The sequence below is a fragment of the Onychomys torridus genome, chromosome 6 (assembly GCF_903995425.1).
Source record: "Onychomys torridus chromosome 6, mOncTor1.1, whole genome shotgun sequence".
NCBI lineage: Eukaryota > Metazoa > Chordata > Mammalia > Rodentia > Cricetidae > Onychomys > Onychomys torridus.
Window position 1 is genome coordinate 102,437,879 of NC_050448.1, and position 26,246 is coordinate 102,464,124.

General features: G+C 38.5%; 1 protein-coding gene across 50 annotated transcripts in view; it reads right to left on the bottom strand.

Moving 5' to 3' along the window:
* Ank2 (ankyrin 2) overlaps nt 1–26,246 on the bottom strand; it is a 582,948-nt gene that overhangs the window by 121,924 nt on the left and 434,778 nt on the right. For 45 of the 50 annotated variants that reach the window (XM_036190330.1, XM_036190288.1, XM_036190294.1 and 42 more), the window contains 5 exons: nt 9,279–9,377; nt 6,299–6,484; nt 5,860–5,883; nt 2,146–2,244; nt 602–700 (listed from right to left, as the gene is read on the bottom strand). In XM_036190330.1, the coding sequence (XP_036046223.1) occupies nt 602–700; nt 2,146–2,244; nt 5,860–5,883; nt 6,299–6,484; nt 9,279–9,377 (507 nt within the window). The remainder of the gene's footprint in view (nt 1–601; nt 701–2,145; nt 2,245–5,859; nt 5,884–6,298; nt 6,485–9,278; nt 9,378–26,246) is intronic. The other 5 variants (XM_036190286.1, XM_036190283.1, XM_036190303.1 and 2 more) reach the window with 1 other exon arrangement.

Here is a 26,246-nt window from a genome sequence, read left to right on the forward strand (position 1 = left end):
CAGCTTGCCTTCAGAATCAGTTTTTAACGTATTAGTTTATTCACTCTGTGTGCATGAAGATGTTAGGATGTTACTTCCAAAGTTTGGAGAGAATGAAGGACTCCACTTCTACTGAGATGAAGGTCTATCTTGCCAACTATCTGCTCTTTCTGTCAGCATGACAGTGAATATAGTACAACTTCTTAAGAAAATGACTAACAGGTTCAACAGTTAGAAGCACAAGAACTGTCAACATGCATAAAAGCCTTTTATGCAAAAGTCATGGTTTTGCAGCTTAAATGTGCCAATCAATTTGCCTTCTTGATCACCACCCAAAGGAGAGCTGTTGATGTCTAGTCTTTCATCTTGGTTCCCAGAAACTGAGCAAGAAAAACGACCACACTGAGGGGCTAGTAGTCTGTTGCTGTAGGCATTTATGAGCAAACATTAATTTCACTTTATTAGTTGAAATCTTTAAATGTTGTATAAGACTGAAATCAAACCCAAGAGCAATCTCCTTGAAAACATATTGCTCATATTTGCTGACTAGTGTTACAAGGTATGGGATGAGAGGCCCCAGGGCTTAAGAATGGCAGGAAATTCAATGTGCAAAGATACTCACCCTAGTTTTGGCATCAATCTGGCCACCTCTATCCAGTAGGAGCTTCACCATGTTGGTATTTCCCCTTTTGGAAGCCACATGCAGGGGAGTAATTCCATTCTAGAGTGTGGAAAGTCAAACAGAGCAGGTTGGATATAGCAGGGTGTGAGGGCAAGACTTCCTAATAAAGACTAGCAAGGGGTTATGACCCATGGTATCTATGGTTCAATGGTTTCGACATAAGGAACAAAGAAGCCCATAAACCATGGGATGCTAACTGTTAGAAAATGAAAAATGGAACAAAAATGCCTGTTAGTCAAGAACTACAATATACACGTGGAATGTAAAACAACTCAAGAGACAGAAGGAGGACATTGGTGTGGTAGAAGCCTCAAATTCTAATATAAAGCCCAGTAAAATGTCAGTCTAATACTCATGTACTATAGAGTTTGAGATCTCAAAGTTTTATGCGTTTAAAAATGGGAAAATGCACGTATTAATATCAGTGATGATTATTCTTTAAAAACTCCTTCAGAATAATTCGCAGAAGAAAAAAAAAACAACTGGAAAGTAGTATAACAGTTTCAGAACAAAGGATTTTTTTCCCCAAAGAGGATTTCACCACATAGCCCAGGCTAGCCCAGAACTTGCTATACAATGTAGGCTAGCCTTAAACTGGAAACCCTCCTGCCTGGGCCTCCAGATTCCTAGGATTACAGATATCTGCCACCACACATGGCTTATACAGAAGACTTCTAAGGATTATAACAGTACACATAAAACTTAACTTTGTCTTATGAGATATCAGGTTTCATTATTATGGCATGGATATATGTCCGAATTTGGTGTGGGTCGTAATTTCCCAAGTATTCAAATACTGCATCAACTGAACCATGTTAAATAACATTCCCTATGTGAATTTTATACTATCATGCAAATGAATTTTTCTAACAGAAGCAGACCATTACATGCATAATTCCATGTGCTATCTTCCTGTGTATTTTAGGAAGACCTCAGAGTAAAATTTCAATTCATTAAACCAACAGAGAAAAAAAAAAGGTCTCACCCACTTGTGTGCCCACTTGTTAAGAAACACTCCCTACAGAGTTTGTGCTTACTATTTTAACACTGTCATCTATGGATTGGAAGTTGATCATTCATGATTTTTTTGCATTGTTTTATAATCTAACAGTTAAATGCCATGTCAAAATTAGCCTCCTTGATTACTGACACAGTCCTCATTTATTTTCATTTTTTGTATGTTTGAGTGTTCTGCCCTCAGAGGCCAAAAGAGAGCACTGGGTTCCCTGGAGCTGGCATTGAAGGTGGTGAGCAACTCAACAAGGGTAGGAGTCCAACTCTTGCCCTCTGGAAAAACAATAAGCTCCATCTCCCTGGCTCCCAGAGTCTTGCTTTATTTATTGGGTTATGATGTCATCTTGTGATTAAGACCATGAAAACTTCAGAATCTTTAGGATGGCAGAAGGTGGTTAAATATAAGATTTTAATGGAAGCCATTAATGTTCATATTTACTTTCTTAAAATACATTTATTTTACCACATACCCTGGCCGTGAAGTCCACCGCGGCTCCTCGGTTTAGAAGAAGAGTCGCCACATTGACGTTTCCATAGTGAGCAGCTATGTGCAAAGGGGTGAAGCCACTCTAGAGAAAGAGAGAAAGAGAGGGTAGGGGATGTACCTTACACTGAGGAAAGCAACCACTGACTAACCAGAAAACTTACAGGGTAACCCCCTGCCAAGTATATGAGCGATGCAATTCATGTAACAAATGTTTTAATGCAACTCTATAGCTTAGTGTTATAAGAGAGAAATAAATACCCTATACTTGCTGGAAAATTTATTTTTAATTTATGAGGCTAGTTAGCTATACAAAACTGTTTCTTAAGTTTGTTTAGCTTATTAGAGAAAAACAGAATATGATGAAACCAAATACAGTTTCAAATACAGGATTAACAAGTAACCAATAGCTGTTTTCATCAAAGATTTAAAAAAAAAAAGAGTGTTTTTGTTTTGATTTTTGTTTTCTATTCTCATGTGTGGGGGGTGTGTATAGTTGTGTGTGCTGGAGGTGTACTAGGTCCACTGTTCCAGAACCCTCCAGCTTATTCTCTTAGGACACGGTCTCTCACAAAACCTGGAGTTAGCTGGCAACCAGTAAGCATGAGCAATCCTCTGTTTCCACCCTCTTAGCAGAAGGGTTGAGGCTTGCACATGGCCACACCCGGATTTTTTACATAGATTCTGGAAACTGGAACTGGGGGTCCTTATGTTTGCACAGCAAATGAGTTTACCCACTGAGCCTTCTTCCCCACCCCTTGATCATAATTGTAAAAGAGCACTGGTTGGCATTTTATCTTCAGGACTGAAAATTTCTCAGGAAAAATGTCTAGTTCATTCTACAGCATCCACACTGGTTTTCTATCCCTTTCACAACTGCTTAGACTGTGATTTATAGTGAAAAAGAATTTTAAAAACATTATTAAACAACGTTTTCTCCTATTGAGTTGGCTTGTCCAGCCTCAAGGTGAGGACTTTTGCCTTGTCTTATTGTGTGTTGATTTTTCGTGTTTGGTTGCTGTCTCTTGGAAGCCTGCTCTTTTCTGAAGGAAAATTGGGGAAGGGGGAACAGGAGAGAGAAGAGGAGAGGAAAAATAGCAAGGAGTGGAGGGAGGGGAAATTGTAGTCAGGATGTATTGTATGAGAGAAGAATGTATTTTCAATTAAAAAATGCTTGTTATCAATATGAATATAAAATAAAAAAATGGTTAAATTTAATCTAATTTCAAATATGAATTAAATATAATTTTATCACTAAAATAAAATGTAAGTAAAATAATCACATTAATGAATGGATATGGGTATCAGAGAAATATTTTATTTCCCAAATGCTTCAAAAACAAAGTCTGAGAATCAAATGAAGAAATCATTTCTTTTTCTGATTTAGCTGTAGTTAGATATTTTTGCTGTTCTTCACAATAGATGCATATGAGCTCTTTTCTTATTGAAGTGCTCAAAGAGCTGGTAATATTACTTACTCTATAGTTTTCAAATCTCAATAAAAATATGGGGAAACAAACGGCATTTGTTGGCTAATACCCCACTGTTTGCAAGTTATTTCCTATTCTCTTTTACTTGGAAATGGATTTTAATATGGAATCTATTGCTTTAAGAAATATTCTACAAGCCACAATCAATTTTATTGTCTTTATGTATAGAATTTGGTGATATTGTTTTCAAAATACTAAGATAAACATTTAGATGGCTTAAGTAACTGAAGGCTGTTGATATATTAAGCAACATTAATTGCAAATAATTTTAACTGTAGTGAAGCAAGATATGAAAATAAAAACAGTAACTGTGAGTTCAATTTCAACAAATGTGATCAAGATTATTTTACTCTGCCTGTAGGTGATACATTCACACCAAAAGTAAAGCATGAATTATACAACCCATAATTATTTTATAAAATGTTAAAAATTTTTCTATTTTCATCTTTACCTCTTGCCACCCAGACACAGTCCAAATATATGCCTATTATTATTGTAACAGTTTTCTCAGAAATTGCAACATTTCTGCCTGCACAGGAATTCCTTAAGAGCAGGAAGGTAAACAACTCAAGAGCTTCAGGAAGTCCCTGAATCTGACTAGATCCACTAGGCCCCTCCCTGACAGAGTTAGCAATAAAAGCTGAGAGTTCTCTCAGACCACACCAGCTACCTGGAAGAAGCAAAACCCAGATGGGCTGACTGGAGGAATTGTAGACCAGAGTCACTTGGAAAGGATGCTTTCCAATCTAATGATCTGCCTGCAGACTGTTCAGTGCACTCCAGTTTCTCAGGTTTTGTGAGCTGTCACCCATGTTGGGGTGGGCTCTGGTGATGCAGCTGTCTTTGAATCATTTCTCCTCCTGTAAGTGACCCCTCATCCATATTCTTGTAAGTAACCCTAGTAAGACTCATTGGTTCACCATGCTGGACTTTTGTGTTGTCTGTATTTTGGTTTGTTATGGGCTCCTTGTCTGGAGTGAATAGACATGTGTACTGTCTCTCCCCAGGAAAATTTTTGTTATACAATTACTCAAGTCACAATTTAATTTCAAAAAATTATATTAATTGCTGGAAAATGATTTCCCAATTATTCAAGTCTAATAACATTTTTATCATTTATAATAATTAATTAATGCTTTCTAATTGGCCTTAATGATCATAATGTTTCAGGCTATTATGTTGCACAACTCGCTGCTGGTTTACACCCCCATAATGTATAAAAGTTATCCCCAAGGAGTACCTAAGAAATTAAAGTTATTAAAATTAGTAATTAAGATCAATTTTCATAATTTCAGTTCTGAAAAATTTTACTAAGGAGTTGAACTGAAGTTCCCTCACCCTCAGTATTATGCACAGAAAAAGGAATAAACAATAAAAGCAGTACAAATAAGTCAAGTAAATTGCATTGCATTAGATGAATGTGTTAATAGTTGAAAAAGATGACATTTTCTACGAATGCCCAAAGATCTACAACTTCAACAAGTTCCCAGCTCAGTGATAAAGAAGAAATATTTTAGAGACTCACCCTACCAAAACAAAAGTCAGCCTTCATAAACAGTCACTTGCTTTTGAGTGCAGATTAATTTTTATAGCATACTTTCAATAATGTTTACGTTGTGACAAAGGAGAGATAACAGATACTATAGGCTTCTGAACTTAACGTTCTTATTTATAATGACCTATTTTTATATGTGGAAAACTATTTAATGGCAAGTATTTTACGACTTACAGGAAAAAAGCAATTGCTTTGCTCATGATGCACAGAGCCATTATTGATTATAAACAATGTGGTAAAGGAAAAAAATGCAGAAAAGGGGCTTCTGCTATTAAATTACAGAGAATCCTCCTGAACTTTTATTTCCCTAAATTCTAATCTGTACATTCTCATTAAGAGGAAAAATCTGTATCTCTTTGCAAAAGTTTCAGAATAAGGCTCACTCACAAAAATACAAGCAATGGTAGTGTTTTATTTCATGCCAGACTCACAGACTATTTAAATAGTTGGTTTAATAATTATGTTGTATCAAATAAATGTTGCATCAAATACATTTGAATTATCAATCTTTCTTAATTCAGGATTTTCCCCTAACCAGTTTCCCACTAATAGAACTTTGATCATTAGTATGAATTAGTGAGCATTTATTCTATCTGGATAAAAACTAAAAATAAATCAAAACAAGGCAAATGTTGGTATAATGACAATACTGTACCTCAGTTGTCCTATTCACCATCATCTGAAGCAGTGTTTTGTGGGAAAAAGAGGGAAGATGTTACACAATGCAAAATTAAAGAAACAGTAGATCTGCTCTCTGCAACTGAGCATCCTTTTCCAACAAGACAGAGTAAGAAAAGCCATTACACAATAGTCATTTCTTCTGACTCTCTCTATAATTAATGGTGTAAACAGAACGTCTAACTAAATTTCTCAAAGATGGAAACTGGTCTTCTAAAAAAAAAAATCATTTAGCCTTAATTTTTGTTACTGTCTGCCAACAGCTAGTCCCCTTCCATCTGAAATACCCATGGAAATAATGTATATGTTTTCCTGACCAGAGTGCTGCATTATCAGCAGAGAGTCTGGTCCTTTTCATCACCCAGGAGGATGCTGGCTGTCAGAGGGGACCTCTCCACAGATGCATCAGCTCTTACCTTGGATTGTACATCAGCGTTGTGATCGTTCTGAAGCAGGAGGGCTGCAGACTTGGTGTCATCTTTCCGAGCCGCAATGTGCAGAGCCGGCAGCCTCACCTTCCCTTTGGTGTCATTCTCCAAGAGGATGGCCACCGCCTGGTTGTGTCCCTGCTGAAGTGCCACAGCGAGAGGAGTAAAGCCATCCTAGGATATAATTGACATGAATGAGTGAGACTGGCAACCAGGACAGAAAAATCACTGCGAGGAGCAGAAGCAGAGTGGATTCTGCACTTGCCCCACGGTGCAACGGCTTCATCAGATTGCTCTCTCGAGTTCCATTCTGTACCTTGACAAAGCCTGCTGATGATGGGATGTGGCCACTTTACAGGAGTGGGCCAAATGTGTGTTTGGAAAAGGAAAATAAAAATTAGAACAAACACTTAGCTATGCCTTCTAATGTAAAGGAAGAAGAATGGAACCCAAATCTAGCTGGAAGTGAAAAATACAACGATCTCTAGAGGAAAATGAGTGTCCATCAACAATGCAAGATGGATGGGTGTCTCTGCATTGTCTCCTGGAAGGTGATAATAGCTGTGGATAGAGTAATTGATATCATTTATGTTAGGATGTTGGAGCTTTAATGTGACCTGAAGCTGTTTGGTAAATTAGACTAGTCATTAATTTTGCGACTACTTGCATTTTAGATTGCTAAGATAGATCATTTCAGTATAAAGTTGTACATACTAGATAACATTTAAAATCCAACTTCTCAATTGTCAACTGAGAGAGAGAGAGAGAGAGAGAGAGAGAGAGAGAGAGAGAGAGAGAGAGAGAGATCAACAAACAGTGCAGACAATGCAAACTTAGAAAGGTCTCCAGGATAAGATAGAAAGCATTGCTACAAAATTTGGAAAGTCATCTTTTCATCATCAGAAGCCAGTATTTAGGTCCTGGAAAGACAGCAAGTGTATCCCTCCTTAATTCCCTGAAGTTTTCAAGCAAATCTTAGACATCCTATTTATACAGCAGGAACGAGGGCGGTAGGTTGTACAGCTGAAAATGTCATTCCAGGATTAGGAGTAACTCACCCAAATCTAACTACTCAATTTGTTTTCAATATTAATTCTTTAAGTGATGACTGTGGGTTTTTTGAGGGAAAATATTGTCTCAAGCATATCATACTATATATGCAGCATGAACCATGTATGCAGCATGACTATGCTTATTGTTTATTATTTTTTTGAATATGCTTGAATTTTAAATACAGCATACTACTTCACAGAGTGGAGGAGCAGAGTGTAGCATCTTAAGGTAGAGAAGAGCAAGCAGCTGCAGTATATAGGTATGTCAGGAACAGGGTACTTTGTGAATAAAGGGACACTCCCATCATTGTGTGCATATTTGGATGTATTTCCCCTCGCACTCTGTAGCAGTCTGTATTAATGGCATATGGACTTTGTTTTCATTCTATATCCTTAGAGACACAGCCTGCAGAATGGAACCCCAGTAAAACGATTGTAATCTTAAATTTTGGCAGAATTCAGGAGGAAGGAAAGGAGAGGAGATCTATAAAAATGGTGCTGGCCAGACAGGCAACTCCCTTTGGAAGACTAAAAGCTGGATTCCAAACATGCAGGATTCATTCTGATCTGTAGTTCAAGGAAGAAGGCTAAAAATGTCTAACAATTTTTTCAAATACCTCAATGAACTCTGTGAAACAGAAAAAAAAAAAAAAAGCTAAGTTGAGCAGTTTTGATTTCATCAATATTTATTAATTGTATATATGAGAAATTTTAGAACTAAGCATCTCTTCATGAGCATGCATGTCACCACCATGTGGAAGGATTGTGTGATTGTCTGATTTTTTAAGTGGCTATGGTGATTGGTTGCTGATCGACTTTTACACACTATTGCTGCCCATGAACCCAGAAGTGCTACTTATCCGTATCACACATAAATAGAAATGAAAGCAAAGAAGATATTTCATGATAGAGCATGGGAGCATCAGTTAGTCACCCCTGCAACAGCATTATCTGTTACAGAATGATACAGTTAAAAAGAAGTGTGCAAAGGTTTGTCCCTGTGAACCTTGGTAATTATTGGATAGGTGATAAGTTCAGTATATTAGGTTTATAAATTTCCAATCATTATAAGAAAGTGGCTTTAGTTATTCAATGATATCTTTTTAATAAGATATAAGACATACTTATGACTAGGCTAGGCTTCAACCCCACTCCACTTTGTTTCCTTTGAAAGCATTGTATTTGGTTAGATAATAGAGTTCAGCAGGTCACTGGATAGCATGCTCTCTTCTGACACAGTGATCACTGAGGGCTATGTTTAGAATCACATTGCAATACTGTGATGATCAACTAGACCAAAGGAGTTGCCAATCTGCTGAGAACATCATGAACTGAGTTCAATGAAAACCCACATTAGACACTCTAAGTCTCCTGGATGACTGAGAGAATTCTAATGTGAAGGTTTCATATAATTAACAATTCAGCCTTCAAGGAAAAGGAAAACAGATGGGTTCCCTTATGTCGGGACGTTTCTTTGAGAAATGGTCTCTTTGTTATCTGAGCATTGCCTTGAGATATTCATACTCTACTCACAGGCAAATTCAGTGTCTTAAGGAACAAAAAGACCTCAGGTTATAAAAAAAAATTTTTATCTATACTGTAAGTGCAAAAATTATGTCTGTGTTACTGAATGCAGAACAAAGAAGCACGTCATAATGGGCAGTTCTATTTTCTAGTTATAATCAAAGCATATATGACATAACAACTTACTTAACATTAATGATGATGGAAATCAGAATGCATGATCATGAATCTAAAATGAAGGTATAAACTCATGGTGACCAGCCCAAGTCACTCACTGGCCATTACAATGGATTATAATAGTAATATGAACATTCCCAGCATGCTTTAGACAAAGAAGTAGAGATCCTTTGCAATTGGACCTTAAAATAAAAGAACCAGAGACCAAGACTTACCTCTGTAGCAGTGCTCTGATTAGCTCCATTTTCTAGCAAGTATTTAACAACATCAATATGATTCTCTTGGGCAGCCATATACAAAGGAGTGAAGCCATTCTGAGGACAGACAACAAAAAAGCAATCTCAATCATTTGTAAAGTTACACCAATAATGAGAGAATTCACACACTCCATGAAATAATGCCTATGTAATCTTCTGTATTTATCAATTCATAAGTGAAGTAAACAATATGAAATGTATCTATGTAATATCTTCTGTATTTATCAATCCACAAACCATTTAAACAGACTACCATTGTCATGAATATACATACTTACTTAGCATAATTGGTGCTACCAGTTATTATTCATAAAAGATCATGCTAGAAGTTGAGAAAGTCTATATTCTGACTACAGTTGCATTGCTGATAATGAAATGGATACATTATTTTTAAAGCCACTCTGAAATTTTATCATTCATTTGCTTAATTATTCACAGAAGTGCAGCCCCCAATAATTGAACCATCCCTAGGATACAGTGGCAAAAAGGACAAACACATGTGCCCTCATGGAGTACCATACTATAATACCATTCATTATTATGTACTTATAGAAAAATCAACAGAAATGTTACACTACTGAGTTTAAAATTAAGTTTAATTGTCACATTTCTTTTTTATTTCTGTATGCTTAAGAATATACTGACTTTGTTGAGGGAGAAAAAACACATTTTTTAAAAAAGCTTGACTCATAAATTCTCAAAACAATTGAGTAATTCTTATGTCAGATTATTAAATGTAGATGTTTATACTCCCCCTATAATAATGAGAATGAGCAAAAGTGAGATGAACACTTAGAGATCATTAACCACTCCCAAAAAGTTGCAAAAATAGGTTTTAAACTACTTTGTCACCAGGTGGTGGTGGCGCATGCCTTTGATCCCAGCACTCAGGAGGCAGAGCCAGGCAGATCTCTGTGAGTTTGAGGCCAGCCTGGGCTACCAAGTGAGTTCCAGGAAAGGCGCAAAGCTACACAGAGAAACCCTGTCTCGAAAAACCAAAAAAAAAAGAAGAAGAAAAGAAATGAAACTCCTTTGCATGCATTGTAAAAGTGGAAACATTAGTGACCACTAACCAGCAAAATATAAATACATGTTATTCAAGTACAATAAGTAAAGAAATTAAACTTTTGTTTATGAAATGAAAAATACAGAGGCCAAATGGTGAAAGTAATTTTGAATCTAAAATAGAAATCATCTAAGAAGAGTAAATTAACAATAGTGTTATGATTTGTGAATAACTCCTGCTAGCTGAAGAGTGTATTTTCAAAGGCTTATCAAGCAGGTGAAATCTGGTGTATTTTAAGAACACTGAAGAGGTGGCGGAAGGATGGAATTAGAGATTCGAAGGAAGGGAAAGCCAAGGAAGACTGTTCAAAACAACGAGTGGGTGTGGAATAAGGATCTTTGGAGACAAGGAAGAGGTAGGGATGCAGTAAGAGAAAAAGAACTTGAACAGAGCACAGCCACTGCTAACGGTTTGCCTCTGACAGAATTCTCTAGGCAGACTGAGAGAAAAAGAAACAGGAAGAGGTCATGAATTCCTCAGGAAAAGATATACCATGCTTAGACCTTTGCCAGTAAGAGACTCAACCCTGGGTCTTGAACCGTAGAGGGACTTTTTTCTTGCTGAACCATTTGAACTGTTCAAACTACCTAAGACTGATAAATATTAACTCAACACAATATAATTCTATGACATATAAATTCTTATTATATATAGTTTATCAGTTCACAGACCATTTCAAGAGACCACCATTGTCTTGAGTGTATATAACATACAGGGCACTCTTAGTGCTTCAGATTCCTATCTCTAACACATTAGGCTAGGAGGGACTATACACCAGACCGAAAATAAAAAGGTTCAGTACAGCCAGGAGTCTCATGTCTCCTTGGTATCCCGACTTGGTGCAGTTGACCTGACCACCAGGCTCTACCTAGTGTTACCAACCATGGTCCCCTTACTCAAACTCCTCTAATGTCTGCTGTGGAATATTCCTTTACTACCATTGTGATTGGTTTAATAAAGAGCTGAATGGCCACTAGATAGGCAGGAAGACGTGTAGGTGGGACTTCTGGACAGAGAGAGCTCTGGGAAGAAGAAAAGCAGAGTTACCAGTGAGACATAGAATAACTAGGATGGACATAATGGAGATGAGGTAACAAGCACATGGAAGAACATAGATTTTAAATGATGGGTTAAGTTACAAGTGCTAGTTAGAAACACGCCTAAGCTAAGGCCAAGCTTTTGTAATTGATATGTCTCTATGTCACTTTTTAGTGAGCTGATAACTCAAAGAAAAGCCCAACTACAGTTGTTCTCTCAGACAACCTTTGGCCAGCACAACAATGGCCTTACATATATCCATATCTGTCCATATTATTTATTATAGCTGAACAAATATATGACAAGATAACTTAAGGAATTTGAAAGGGTTTGTTATGGTTCAGGGTTTGGGGGGAATTTCCGCACACCATGATGGGAAAGACATGGAAACAGAGACAGTCATATCCAAGACAATGGGAGCATGAAGTATTGGGCACTGACATGTCTTTGCACCAGGAAGGAGAGAGAAAGCTGTTCTGGAAACCATAGGCAGGGATAACTTCAAAGACCTGCCACTAGCAACCTATTTCTTTCACACAGGTACTTCCTAAAGACTCTATAAAATAGTGTCCCAGCAGAGCACCAAGTATTCAAAATGTGAGCCTTTCTGGAACACTGAAAGCATGACATCATCCTAATCATTAGAGTCGGTAAATTCTATCTTATATGGCAAAAAGAACTTTGTAGATGTGATTAAGTAAAGGTCTTGAGAAGCAGAGATAGTGATCCAGTTGGCTCAGTATTACTATGAGGACCTATATGAGACTTGTAAGGCAGAGGCTAGAGATGGAACAGGAGGGTCAACTCTATCTGCTGGCTGTAATGATGAAGGGAGGGACTGTGATCCAGGCAATACACCTGTAGAGGATGAAACCAGCCAAGAAATGGATTGTCACTGAAAGCTTCCAAAAGAAAACAGCCTTGTCAACACGGCAGATTATTAATTTGCAAAACTAGGGGAGAATAATTTCGTGTTGTTATTAGCCACTGATTTTGCTATTTGTGTCTGTTAATTTGTTAAAACAACAAGAATCAATGTCTTGGCCTGGGGTAGGAGACCAGAACAGTCTTTGGTCAGATTTTGCAGCATCTGCAATAATGTATGTTAAAGAGGGAGAACTGGAGCCATGGTGCTTCCATGGTTATGAGATGGAAAACTGGAGCCATGGTGCTTCCATGGTTATAAGATGGAGAACTGGAGTCATGGTGCTACACTGCCATGGTTAAGAAACACCCCACTTGGGAATAAGGACTACTCCTTCGAGGAATTAGGAAAGAGCAAGGCAGTATACTGACACCATTGTAAACTGTATAGGAAACTGTTCATCTTCATTCAAATATTGCTTAACACAGTATTCCTGGTCTCCTCATACATACATGAAAGTGCTATTAAATATATCATGCTCCTATGGTTCTCTGAAGGGGTTTAAGCAGAAATAGTTATGAAAGCATATATAACTTCTCATTGCTAATATTAAATTCCTTATCCTAGGTGCAAGCAAGGAGAGTAGCATGCAGTAGTTCCAGATAATGGATTCTTACCCCTGGAGTACAAATGGTTTCAATCCATATTATTTACTAATCATTGTTCGGGGTTCTCAGATTAGTTATAACTCTTTTTCAGACCCAAGAAGTCATGCTGAACTTTGGAGAATTCAACATCAAATAGGACTCTCATCTAGAAGCTTTACTTTATGCTACAAAAATGCCTCGCCACAAAGGGATGGGTGGATGGCTCAATGGGTAAAGTGCTTGCTGTGTGAGCCTGAGGACCTGAGTTCAAATCCCCAGCAGTGATATAATTGTGGGGTCCACTTCTGTGCCTTTGCTTATCTAAATACTATGAATAATACCTCTGACTATAACAAATACCAATTATTTGCCATTCATTTATATTTATTTACCAAAAAGAAAAATATGTTTGGTAGCTATTTACTACTTAACATTGTGCTCAGATAGTGACTCAGAAACAAACACAAAGCCTCTTTGCCATGTCCAGCACAGACAGGCTGGTCCTGGAAACCAGACTGAGGGACTGAAAAACAGACAGACGCACAGACACACTTACAGAAGAGCTGCAATCAGCTGGTTCATGCTTGCTCTGATGGAGCAGCACCAACTACATAAGCAACCCACAACCTCAGTGGATTTATGTATATAGTCAACATCCACACAAAGACCAGAGAAAGACTGTGCCTTCTACCTCATCCCAGCCCAAGGAAGGCTTTACCCACTCCCATGGGTCTGAGTCACTGTACTGGCCCTTGATAATAATACACATTCACTAGAACTTTATCCACTCCTTAGCACCTTCACTCAAGGCTTCCTCTGCTCTCCACACTTCTTTCCATGAGAACACCCAGTCCAAAGCTGAGATAACCAAGCTTAAACTACTATAGACAGATTAAGGGACATATCTAACTATTCTACTTTTTTTTTTTTTTTTTTACTACATGTTATATAAGAAGAACACAGAGGAAGGACGTGGAACTCAACTGTGTGAGGAAATTCTGCAGGCAGGATGTCACTGAAGTGACTCAGTGTAAAAAGTAGAGGAACCACAGAAGTGCAGAAGCAGAAAAAGCTTTTTAGATGGAGATGAGAAAAGAAAGGACAAATGGGTCTTATGCATCCATCACTCGTGCCAGATGGTGAGGGGATTGGGTTCGGCAGGGCTTAGCCCTGTCTGCCTCATTAAGAATCCGGCACTTTGTTTTAAATGGCTTGAGAGACACTCAGGTTTTTTAAACAGGGATTTGGCATGAGTGAATGAATATATCTGCATTTTAGGAGATTATGATGCCAAGAATAAAGAGGAAGAAATGGAAAACACTCTGACTAGAGTTACTGAGAATGAAAGGAAGGTTTTTGTAATAATCTTGATGAGAGTTGAAAAGGGAAAATACTGGGATAATTTTGGTTCATTCAAAGGTAAGACAGTATTCAGATATTTATACTACACTCTGTGGACTAGAAGGAGTACAAGTGGTTTCAATCCATATGTTTATTAATCAGTGTTAAATAGTTCTCAGATATACCTCTTTTTCCAGATCCAGAAATCAGGCTAAACTTTGGAGACACCAAATATCAAGTAGGACTTGCATCAATAATCTTTATTTTGTGCTTATAAAAAATGTCTTCTACAGGGCGGTAGTGGTGCATGCCTTTAATCCCAGCACTTAGGAGGCAGAGTGAGTTCGAAGCCAGCCTGGTCTACAGTGCGAGATCCAGGACAGGCACCAAAAACTACACAGAGAAACCCTGTCTCAAAAAAAAAAAAAAAAAAAAAAAATGCCTAGCACATGAATGGGCAAATGGCTTGATGGGTAAAATCTAGCTGTTTAAGCATGAGAAACTGAGTTCAGATCCCCAGCAGTGAAGTAAAAGGGGGTTCACCTGTATGTCCTAGGGGTGGGCAGAGACAGGCAGATCTCTGGACCCCACTAGCATGCCAGTTTAGCCAATTGGGGAGTTCTGAGTTCAGGGAGAGACCCTGTCTCAAATAGGATGATGATGATGATGATGATGATGAGGAGGAGGAGGAGGAGGAGGAGGAGGGGGAGGAGCACAATATATGAAGACACTCAATGTCCACCTCTGGCCTCCACATGAAAATATCCCCATGCACAATGCTTAGCTCACAGCAGGCATTAAGTTAATATGCCTTAAATAGATGAATGAATAAAATTAACAATCCAAATTTCTTTTTACATCTGTGATAATTTTAATTGATGTCTAAATTATTTTCAAACACATAAGTCTGGTTCCTTCTTTTTAAACTCAGAATGTCTTAATAGCTTGCTCTTAAGGCATTGATTATGGAGGGTTTGATGATGGGTGGCTTCTAAGTCCAGTACTTAAAAGCTGTTGCTTTCCAGCCTTGAACACTCTTTTAGGTCACCTTCTTTAGGGAGAAGGAATATTCGTCATGATATCATTCAAGCAGCCACATGAGACCCACAAGAGAAGGAACTGAGATTTCCTGACAGGGCTATCTTGCTAACCATTTGAAAATTACCCAGAGAATATGTGCCTCAGCCCAGAAATGCCTTCAGTGATTGTAGCTCTGGGGATCCTCACTATGACTTCACAAGGGACTCTGAAGCACAACCACCCAAGCTAAGCCCCTGCTCAGAAACTGGCATGATAATGCATGTGTGTTGTTTGATGTTGCTAAGTTTGGTCAGAAAACTATTTTAGTAGCAACAGTTAATAAGCCCAATGCCCAGCAAGAGATGTCCTACACGCTCAGCCTGTGTCTGTCTTACCAGTTACACTGCTTGCCATGCTTAATTCATAGTCCTTCTTTTCTCTTCAGGAAAGAAATTATCTTAAACAGGTGCCTTCAAATATTTTAGACATATAACCCTTTAAATGCTAAAAATAAAAATCTAGACACACTGCTCCCCTTGAGGTTGAATGAGATATAAGTGGCCCCCAATGTCTACCAATCCCCTAACTATCAGGACAATGGTATTTAGCTGTGCTGGATTCCAAAATAGCACATGAAGGATGCTTCCTGGAGAACCCTGGGATCTGGGTTATCTATGAGTGAAAGCACTATGACCCAACAGTCATTGTACCCTGTTACCAATACAGAGTACTTTGAAGTCAGAAAAGATTAGACCTCTGCATTGATAAGAAAGAATATATGGAACAGATAGCTAGTGTATTTGTCTAGGTCAAACCACACATAGTCTGAAGCAGTACTAAAAATAAAACTATAGCTTTCCATACTCATAATGTCCTAAATTCCAACGTGTTCTTTGGATTTACTCTCCATTCTTACAGGAAGATTCAGTGAACAAATCTTATAACCATCTGTAATAATAAAAAATGGGAATGGTTATACACAGTGTGGAGTCAGTAAAAGTCAAAACTTCCTTCTGAAGAAGTCTTTTGTAAGCAAGCAAACATCAAGATTGAGGGTTCGGTTTTACCTTTTGCACAGAGGAGAATTCTTTAGCAGCCTGACAATCTACCAGTTGACACACATTAGGACTGGTTGGTAGTTACTACTTTAGTCATCATTTTAGTGCCTTACATAGTCCTCTTCTATTTAAGCAGATTATAAGACAAGGTAGGAAAGAATCCTGAAATTACCAGCAAGCTTGAAGGGCAGAATGATGCAAATCCTGTCCCTAAATACACCATGAACACCCAGCTGTGAAGGATGCAGGAAACCAATCTGGACTAATTGTAACCATGAAAAATAAAGCAGATTTTGGGTATTCTAGGGGTCTGCTTAGGGAACAAGAAGGAAAAATGGGATTGTGAATTATTTGGTAGTGAAGCTCAACTGCTCTACTCATTTTGTAGATTCAAAAGACTTTCAGATGACTGGAGCCAATCAACTCAGGACATTCTCTAGGATACAGTGGCTTCAAGTTTGCATAACACATTGAGCTCCTCCCCTCAACCAAATCCAGGGTTCTATTTTTTTTGAAAATTGGAACAGAGAGACAGATATTGTCTCTTTTTATAAACTGTAGACAACAAAAGTGTAGCTGCCATCATAGGTCTACAGTGAAATTGTCTAAAATAAATCAGATGGTTATGGCAAAATCATTCAATGGTAGAGCTATCCTGAAGCTCATTGACCTATCTGAACTTTATACCAAGAAGGCCAAGAAAGGTTTTCTTTTTTATTCAAGGACAAGGTAATCTATTTTCTTATTTGCAATTGGAAACATCCTAATTAATATGACATATGAATGAAAATGCAGTTTTCAGTATCACCATTAGTTAAAAATAAAGCACCCTCGGCTGGAGACCTGGCTCAGCAATTAAGAGCACTTGTTGCTATTCATTCTTAGCACTGACATGGTGGCTCACAGTAACTTCTAGTTCCAGGGGCCCCAATACTCTCTTCTGGACTCTGAAGGCACCAAACATACACATAGTGCATAGACAAACATACATGCAGCAAAATACCCATACACATAAAATGAAAATAAATTAAGCTTTGTTTTTTTAAAAGGAAAATAAAGCACTTTATTCAGGAAATTTGAAGAGTACATAAAGTGCAATAAATCAGCTGGTGCAAGCCATGAAGTAGTATTATTATTTCTTTTAGATTTGAGATTAAAAAATAATTACATCATTTTCCCCTTTCCTTTCCACTCTCCAAACTACCCCATATACTCCTCCTTGTTCCTGTTCAAATTCATAGCCTTTTTCATTAATTGTTGTTATACATAGATATCTGTGTGTGCACACTGATCTGTGTGTGTGTGTGTGTGTGTGTGTGTGTGTGTGTGTGTGTGTATTCTTAAATACATAATGACAACCTGCTTAGTTTGTAATTTCCTTGCACATATATGTTTTCAGGGCTGATGATTCAGTAATGGATAACCAATTGGTGTGCTATTTTCTGGGGAAGACTATTCTCCTCATAGTATGCCTTGGTTGCCTGGACTTCAGAAACCAGGAAAGTACAAAGGGGCCATCGCAGGGGAAGAGGAGTAATAGAGGGGCAATAGCAGGATCCAAGTGTTCTGAACAGGGAAATGGAAAAATCCAGCAGGCTCTCATGAGGGGGGAGGGAGAAAAATACAGAAAAAAAAAAGAGAAGGGTAAACAATAGTAAGGATGTCTAGAAAAGTCATAAAGATCACACTATTAACTATCTATCTAAAAATACCTATAATATACATAGATTTGTATGTAAATACACATCATATAGTTTAATATTTATATTCCTATACATATATATATATATATATATATATATATATATATATGTATCTATAAATACACATATATAGTGAAAGTTTCCCATCTGTCCTGACAATGCTTCCTCCAAGAATCAAGAAAGACCACCTAACAAAAGCCCAATACAAGACATGAAAAGCCATCTTTTGAGTTTTTGCTCAGGGTTGCCCAAGAGACTCCCCAAACATTACAGATTATTACTACTGCCCTTGGTTTCTCCACAGAGGTGGAAGGTAAGTCCCTATTGCTGAAGATACTGTGCACTTCAGACACAAAGTCCTGAGGCCCCTGAGCTGGAACTGACCTCAATGCCTCCTCCCTGAGGACTAGCTTGGTATCAGAAGGAGCCATGCAAGCTTCCAAACAAGTAAGGCAATGATAGGTTCTGCCAACTGTGATGTCAGTGAGCCACAGCAACAACCAGCATGGCATGATAACCTTAAGGGTGCAGTGGAGGCATTCATACCTTGAAGTAACCAACTGCTTTCTAAATGAACTCAAGACCCTCTCAAACAAGAGGGAAATCATGCACGGTACTTGAAATCTAACCAGCTACCCAGAACTAGCAAAGTCATGGGTCTTGGAGGAGACTCTGCAACTGCCACTTTACTAAACCAGCATAATGCCTAACTACATCCTAAATATTTATCTTTATGCCCACAGATAAGTATAGCCCTTATGCCTCATCAAGGAAACTTCTCTTTGCAACTGACGGAGACCATTACAGAAAACCACAACCAATCAAAATGTAGTGATGTGGAGCCCAGTCCCAGATGATCTGCAACACAATTCCTACACCTGGGGCTCAGGGATCATCGGGGAAGAGGGGGTAGAAAGAGTGTAAGAGCCAGAGGATCAGGGAGCTGGCTGAGGGACCATGTCTACTACAAATGTCAGAAGCCACACTCATAAAGTCTGGACTAGGCATGCCAACAGGACTGCCACCAGGCATGAGCTAAACAAGGGCCACACCAACAGAAATGCTAACATGGAAGGAGGCAAGCTCACAAGGCCTCAACCCAACATGAAGTGTGAACGTTTAAGTAAAGTGGAGAATACAAAATTCGGCAACAGGTGTGTTTCCACTGTTATTTAAGTTGTCAATGATATGTTGAGCTTGGGCAGAGATAGTTTAGAGGATAAAGGCAATTGCTGCCAAGCCTGAGTACCTGAGTTCTACCTTTGGACCCACATGCTCTCGGGAGGAATGCCTGCACCTTACATCTTCTCTGACCTCCAAGCAGGCACGTGCTCAAACTCTCACAGCCCTACCTCCCCCTACATGCATACACACTGAGTGAATTTCTTTAAAGAAATGTTACATTCATCCATCTTGGAGTAAATCGCTCTCATGAAATCACATTCATCTTTATAATCACATGGATAAATTCCTTTATAATGTGTATAGAATAAGTAGTCTTGAAGATATAAACTAGAAGGATATCTTGCAGATGTTGAAATCTGAGGAATGATGAGGGGAATAATGAAAATGTTTGAACATGAGAAATAAAATATTTTAATGAAGTCACTAAATATTTAAATATTGAAACTGGGTAACCATTTATCGCTTGGCACATTTTCTGGATTTCCAGATAAACAGTATAGATTATAAGATCCAGGTTTTTGATTTTTGGTTTGTTTTGGGTTTTGTTTGTTTGCTTGTTTGTTTTTGTAGGCAGTATCCTCTGCCTGGCATTGTAGCAAGACCTTTAAAATATGTTTTTTTAACAACATCATAAGTGACCCAGTAACCTATGCAAGAAAATATGTTATATTCAAGAAGCAAAATATTGACTGTTCTGCATATGCAATGAGGAATTTAAGTCAACATCAATCACTGTAGGGTACTTTAATTTCCCCAATCAGAGTAAAAACCCACTAGCCTGAAGTCCTTATCTTGAATTAAGTCACTAATTTAATCAGTTATCACGCTATTATTTTGAAATTGATTAAATGGGCATCAAAAACTTAACTTCAAAGATTAAAATACTCAAAAGAAGCTATGGACCTTTCGCTTCTCTCATCTACTACACCCCCACACACAAATACACACACACACACATACACACACATACACACACACATACACATACACACACACTCACACTCACTCACACACACATACACACACATACACACACACATGCACACACACATATACACACATACACACACCACACACACACACACATACATACACATACACACACACATACACACACACACATACACACACATACACACATACTTACACACACACACCACACACACACACAAATACACACACACACACTTACACACACACACACACAGTTTTTTTAATGAGTAACTACTAAACGTGTTTCCTATTTCTACTGAGCTGCCTTTGAGAAAATAAAATGCTGGTTCCAGTCTGGAAAGGCACGCCCAGCATAAAGCCACTGCAAGATTCCTAGAGAACAGTCCACAGAAAGGCTCATTTTTTTATTGTGTTGTAAACTGCAGACAGTAGCCTGGGCTTTGCCAGCAAATATAGATGGTAACAGTGTAGCTCCCCCCCGCCCGAGACATAGCCAGAAAATCAGAATCTTCAATCAAATACAATTATTGCTTCTTTCCATGATGTCAATCACTTTGTCACTTAATGATTACTATCAACCTGAGAGAGTACTTGCAAATCAAAAATTACAGTATGTGGTCTAACACATGCAGATGCACAAATACACTGTGTATTCAAAAATATCCCTGAATTTTCCAAAATAAAAATTTCCATTTTATTTGCATAATATTGGCTTGATGCTTATTTTCTCAGAGTAACACAAAAATTGGCAGAACCATAGAGATATTCTTATCCCATGCCTGATATTAAAAGCTTGGGAAGGCTAGGATTGTGGGGCAGTGAGTGGTAGAGGCACTTGCCTAGAGTGAGGTCCTAGATTCATCTCTGTAGTGAGCAAAACCAAAAACAGACAAACAAAAATCATTTTTGAATATTACTAAGATCCCATTTTAAGTCATGTTCATTATTAGAATACCCGAGGATGTAAGTAATATAAATAGGTTCAGTAATGTTTGAAAAACACCATAGTCTAAGATGAGGAGCCTTAGTGGAAAGAAAGCTTTTCCCAGGGTCAGTACTGGGACTGTGCTGACTGACCAGCTCAATTTGCTGGCGCCATCAGAAGCACGGAGGTCAAGAAGGGCTACAGTGGATACAGTATTTCACAGCTGTTTAACCTGTTTTACTTTCCAACTTTTCACAGACAGACCCTTCAGATGATGGATATTTTCACTAATAATAACCCAGATACCCTGGGGCTGGAGAGATGGCTCAGTGATTAAGAGCACTGGCTGCTCTTTCAGAAGACCCAGGGTTGATACCCAGCACTCACATGATAGCCCACAGCCATCTGCCACAACAGTTCCAGGAGATCTGATGCCCTCCATGGACACTGTCCTCATATGGTACACAAACATACATGTAGGCAAAACACCCATTCACATAAGAAAGAAAAAGAAAAACCTAAAATATTTTTAAGTCCCCAAACTTCTATAGAGAACACACAAATCCAGCTATGTACTCCTACTTCATACCCTTTGAGATATTTATTTATAATTTACAATTTGAAATATATTAATAAGGGAGTTAAGGCTCCTTACCGTATTTTATATATACACATAATATATGCTCATGTACACACCACATACTACAAACACACACACACACACACACACACACACACACACACACACACACACCTAAAATAAGGCCATAAAGGTATATGTTAACAAATTTAGTTTTAAATGGTTAAACTGATAAACTGAGCTAGAATGACGGCTTCCAAGAAAAGCATGCCCGTTCCTGAGAGAGACAGGTGGGAGCGATATGGGGAGAAAAGATGGGCCCCTGCCTGCTAGAATCTGGCTGCTGCTGCCGCTCAGCCCACTCTTTTTCTAGCGTGTTCTGGAATTCTTCTTTTGGGAAGCAGAGAGAGAGAGAGAGAAGAGAGAGAGAGAGAGAGAGAGAGAGAGAGAGAGAGAGAGAGAGAGAACACAAAATAATGCTCCTGAGGAAAATAAGAAGAAATTAGTGACTCCCCATAACACTTGTACCAATTCCAAAATGTAGCCCAACAAACACAACACACACACACACTCACACGACTAATCTATTCAGGTATATTTTCTAGAACATGGCCGTCAAAAACAATAGTTGTCAAAGCCAATGAGATGATAATTATTATCATGCTTTCAAATTATGATGCCTGCACAGGACCAGTTCACAAGGCACTGCCATTGCTGTATAGAAGGGTTTTGATCATGGGCTATGTGAATATGATGAAAACTGGTTCTCCTAAGAGATGACTCTGTTTTGATGTAAGTACTTTTACCAAGTCTATAATTGGAATTTGATCTGTCAATAAACAATGCTCCCCTGTCCCAATAGCATAAACCATGCATGTGCACTCTTGGGAAAAAAATCATTCATTGCCTGAGACTGTGGCAAAATCCTGCAGCAGGACCACAAACAGATTCAGCCACAGAACTGGAGGGAGACAATAAAAAATGATTTTCAGAGATCTATACCGTTTGAGTTGTTTTCTCAATAAACTGAAAGATTATGAATATTAGTAATGAAACAGTTATCAGAAAATGTGTGCTTGTCAAATGAGTATAGCAACTGGGGTTAAGAATGGAAATGTATCTAGAAAATCTCCAGGGAGTAATCTGAGCTAATAGGATTTTCCTCCATAAGTAACCCTTGATTTACATGCAAAATGTATGCTCATGTGGAGGAGACAAGGGATGTCTTACACATGACATTGTCCACAACCCCAAGCCACTGATTATCTCTTTTCAATACAGAGATAGATAATATGGTATGCCTAATACTTAGACCTGCAGATGGCACTTATTCTGTATTTACTGTGGGCCAGGACTTTGCATTGATCTCACATTGTAGCAACTCTACATAACAAGTATTATTATGATTATTATTAGATTAGAGATGAGCTACAGAGCCACCGAGAGGTTAAGTAACAGGCTTAACTTCACATAATAAAGCAGGTGAAACCGCGGTTCTCAGCTGCTGGACCACAGGCACTTGCAGAGTCCCCCTCTCTAGTGCCACTCTCATGAAATTTGCCTTGCCACTGTGTTTCTCTCCCCTCAGTGATGTCCTTGTTTTGCTATTCTCTGAAAAAAGCACCTGCCCCCTCTGACATTGCTGTCCTGCATGTGTTTCCTTCAGTTTCTGCCTGTGCCGGAGATAAAACCATAACAGCCCATGCCTGCTAGCCTAATGCTCTCCCACTGAGCTTCATGTTATGGCTGATTACTTAACCCAGGCATCCTACTTTACTGAACCAAGTCTGTATGCTTTAAAAGATTGCAATTTTTTCATTATTTTCATACTTTTAAAGGTAACATATATATATATATATATATATATATATATATATATATATGTGTGTGTGTGTGTGTGTGTGTGTGTGTGTGTGTGTGTGTGTATGTATGTATGTATGTATGTATGTATGTATGTATGTATGTATATCAGTATTAACACAAGTATGGAATATGCTGTGTATACAAGTCAGCTAAAGCTGATTTTTTGTTTTATTTTTGAACAGGTAAAAGAGGTCTGTCAACTTTATAAGTCTGTTTGGACTGTGTAACCAAACCTCTATCCATGCCATAAGAAAGGATGGCATGTAATAATAAGTCATGAGGACTCTGTAGCCAATAAGATATATCATGTTTCATCCAATCTCAGAGCTGTTCCCATAGTAGAGTATGTATACACACATAGTAGTATACATCACCTGTCCCGTAATCTTTCTTGGTTTCTTTTTTCATGTCTACAGCCAAGATATTTAGTATGTCTGCCCCAATTGAATTTGATCTTCATTAAATGTAAAGAGAACCCTAACTTTGTGTTTCCTATGGAAACAAAGGCATAACCTCTCCCCCAATGTAACATATTTTCTGACTTCCATTTTGAAGTTAAGACATTTTTTTAAATATATAGGTTGGTTTAATTTAGCAGTTTCCATGGTCCAATGTCTCTCTCATCATCTATTTTTTTGTACATTAGCATTTAAAAAATTCAAAGTCAACAAAGCACCATACAGGATCCAGATGCCCTGTAGATGTAACCAGCTTGTCAAATAAGAAACACAGAACCAAGACAAATGATACAATGCCCTGTGTATTTCCCATCTTTATGTGGCTTTTTTTAAACATTATTTTATTCTCTCTTTAAAGACTTCACTATTTTTTTTTTTTTGGGGGGGGGGTCGAGACAGGGTTTCTTTGTGTAGCTTTTGCGCCTTTCCTGGAACTCGCTTTGGAGACCAGATTGGCCTTGAACTCACAGAGATCTGCCTGGCTCTGCCTCCCGAGTGCTGGGATTAAAGGTGTGTGCCACCACCGCCAGGCAGACTTCACTATTTCTAAACTATTTACTTTGTTTCTATGACTGTCTATACCCATTTTATTTTCTTTCTTCAGTATCTAAGCACACTTTTTGAACATATTGTACCTTTTTAGAGGTTTTCTGTGTCTGGATCTGGCTTTACTAAGTGCCTGCAGTGTTCTCTGACTGCATGAGACAAATCTTAAGCTGTCTTGTCAGCTGCCATGTGGCTCAACTTAGCACATGGGACTAGCTAGCACATGGTGTTGGCAGCTGACTCCAGCCTGCAGGCAGTGGCAGCTACACCTCTGTACGCCATTGTGGTGATATTTTATTTGTACTGAAATGTGATTTTATTTGTATATTAATAAAGTTGCCTTGGGGTCAGAGCAAGCCAGAGCAGAAGCTGGGCGGTGGTGGTGCACGCCTTTAATCCCAGCACTTGGGAGGCAGAGCTAGGCAGGATCTCTGTGTGTTCAAGGATACAGCCAGCATGGTGACACACGCCTTTAATCTCAATACCAACCATTGAAGACCTGGAGGTCTGTACAGACAGGCAGTGATGAGGAGGTCATGTGGCTGGGTTTACAACCAATGAGAAGGCAGAACAGAAAATCTATATAAAAGACAGGACACAGGAAGTAGCTCTCTTGCAGAGAGGAAAGACAGAGCAGCAGTGAAGGGTAAGGTTTTCAGCTCTCAGCTATTGCTCTGACCTCTTGGCTTTTAACTCTACAATTGGCTCTGTATTTCTTATTTAATAAGATGGTTACATCTACATGCCATGTAGCACCAGCCCAACTGAGAGACTGCAGGTCTAGGAATCCACATCCGGCTCCTTGTCCAAAACTTTCCTTAGCTTTCTCAGGCCCTATGTTTGGACATTCAAGCACCCTCAGTGGGTGCCATATGTAGTTGGATTTTTCTTTGGGCTGCCAGCTCACTCCCAAATAATGTCATGGAGAATTATTAGTTATGAAAACTCTTATAACTTAAATTAACTTATTTATGTTAATCTATGTTCTATCATGTGATGTTACCTCCCATCTTGCACCTCCTGTTTCCTCTCTGTGACTCCTGGCATCTCCTGTGCACCTAGATATCTCTTCCTCTTCCTTTCTCTCCTTGGAAATCATACCTATATTTCCTGCCTATCAACTGACCATTCAGCTTTTTATTACACCAATCACAGCAATACACCTTCACTCAATGTACAAATATCCCACAACACCCACCTGTGAACTGCCTTGTGAAATCCAGTTTTTACCAAAAGACCTTGTAAACCATATCAATTTAAACTCCCATCTTTGATATCTCATTACCCTCAGTAAACAAAGAGGTTATTCACCCACCATATCTCCACATATATGGAAGCCCTGGCTTCCTTTGGGAAGAAGCATGCTAGTCAGTTTAGCCAACCTGTCCTTTCCCAATTACTTAGTAATGATCCATCTACTAACCACATACTCCTTCTTGGCTGTAAATTCTCACTTTCCAACTGATTAATTCAGAGTCAAGCCATTTCTCTCTTCCATTATAGAACTGCACTGCAGCGATCCCCAAGAGTCTGCATTACCACCCATTAACATAATACACATGGAGATATCATGTGAACCTCAGCTTATATGATCAATGCAGAAAATCCCACAAATGCATACTTCTCATAACTTATGAACTCTAGGAACTTTACCAAATATTGATTACTTGGAGCTTT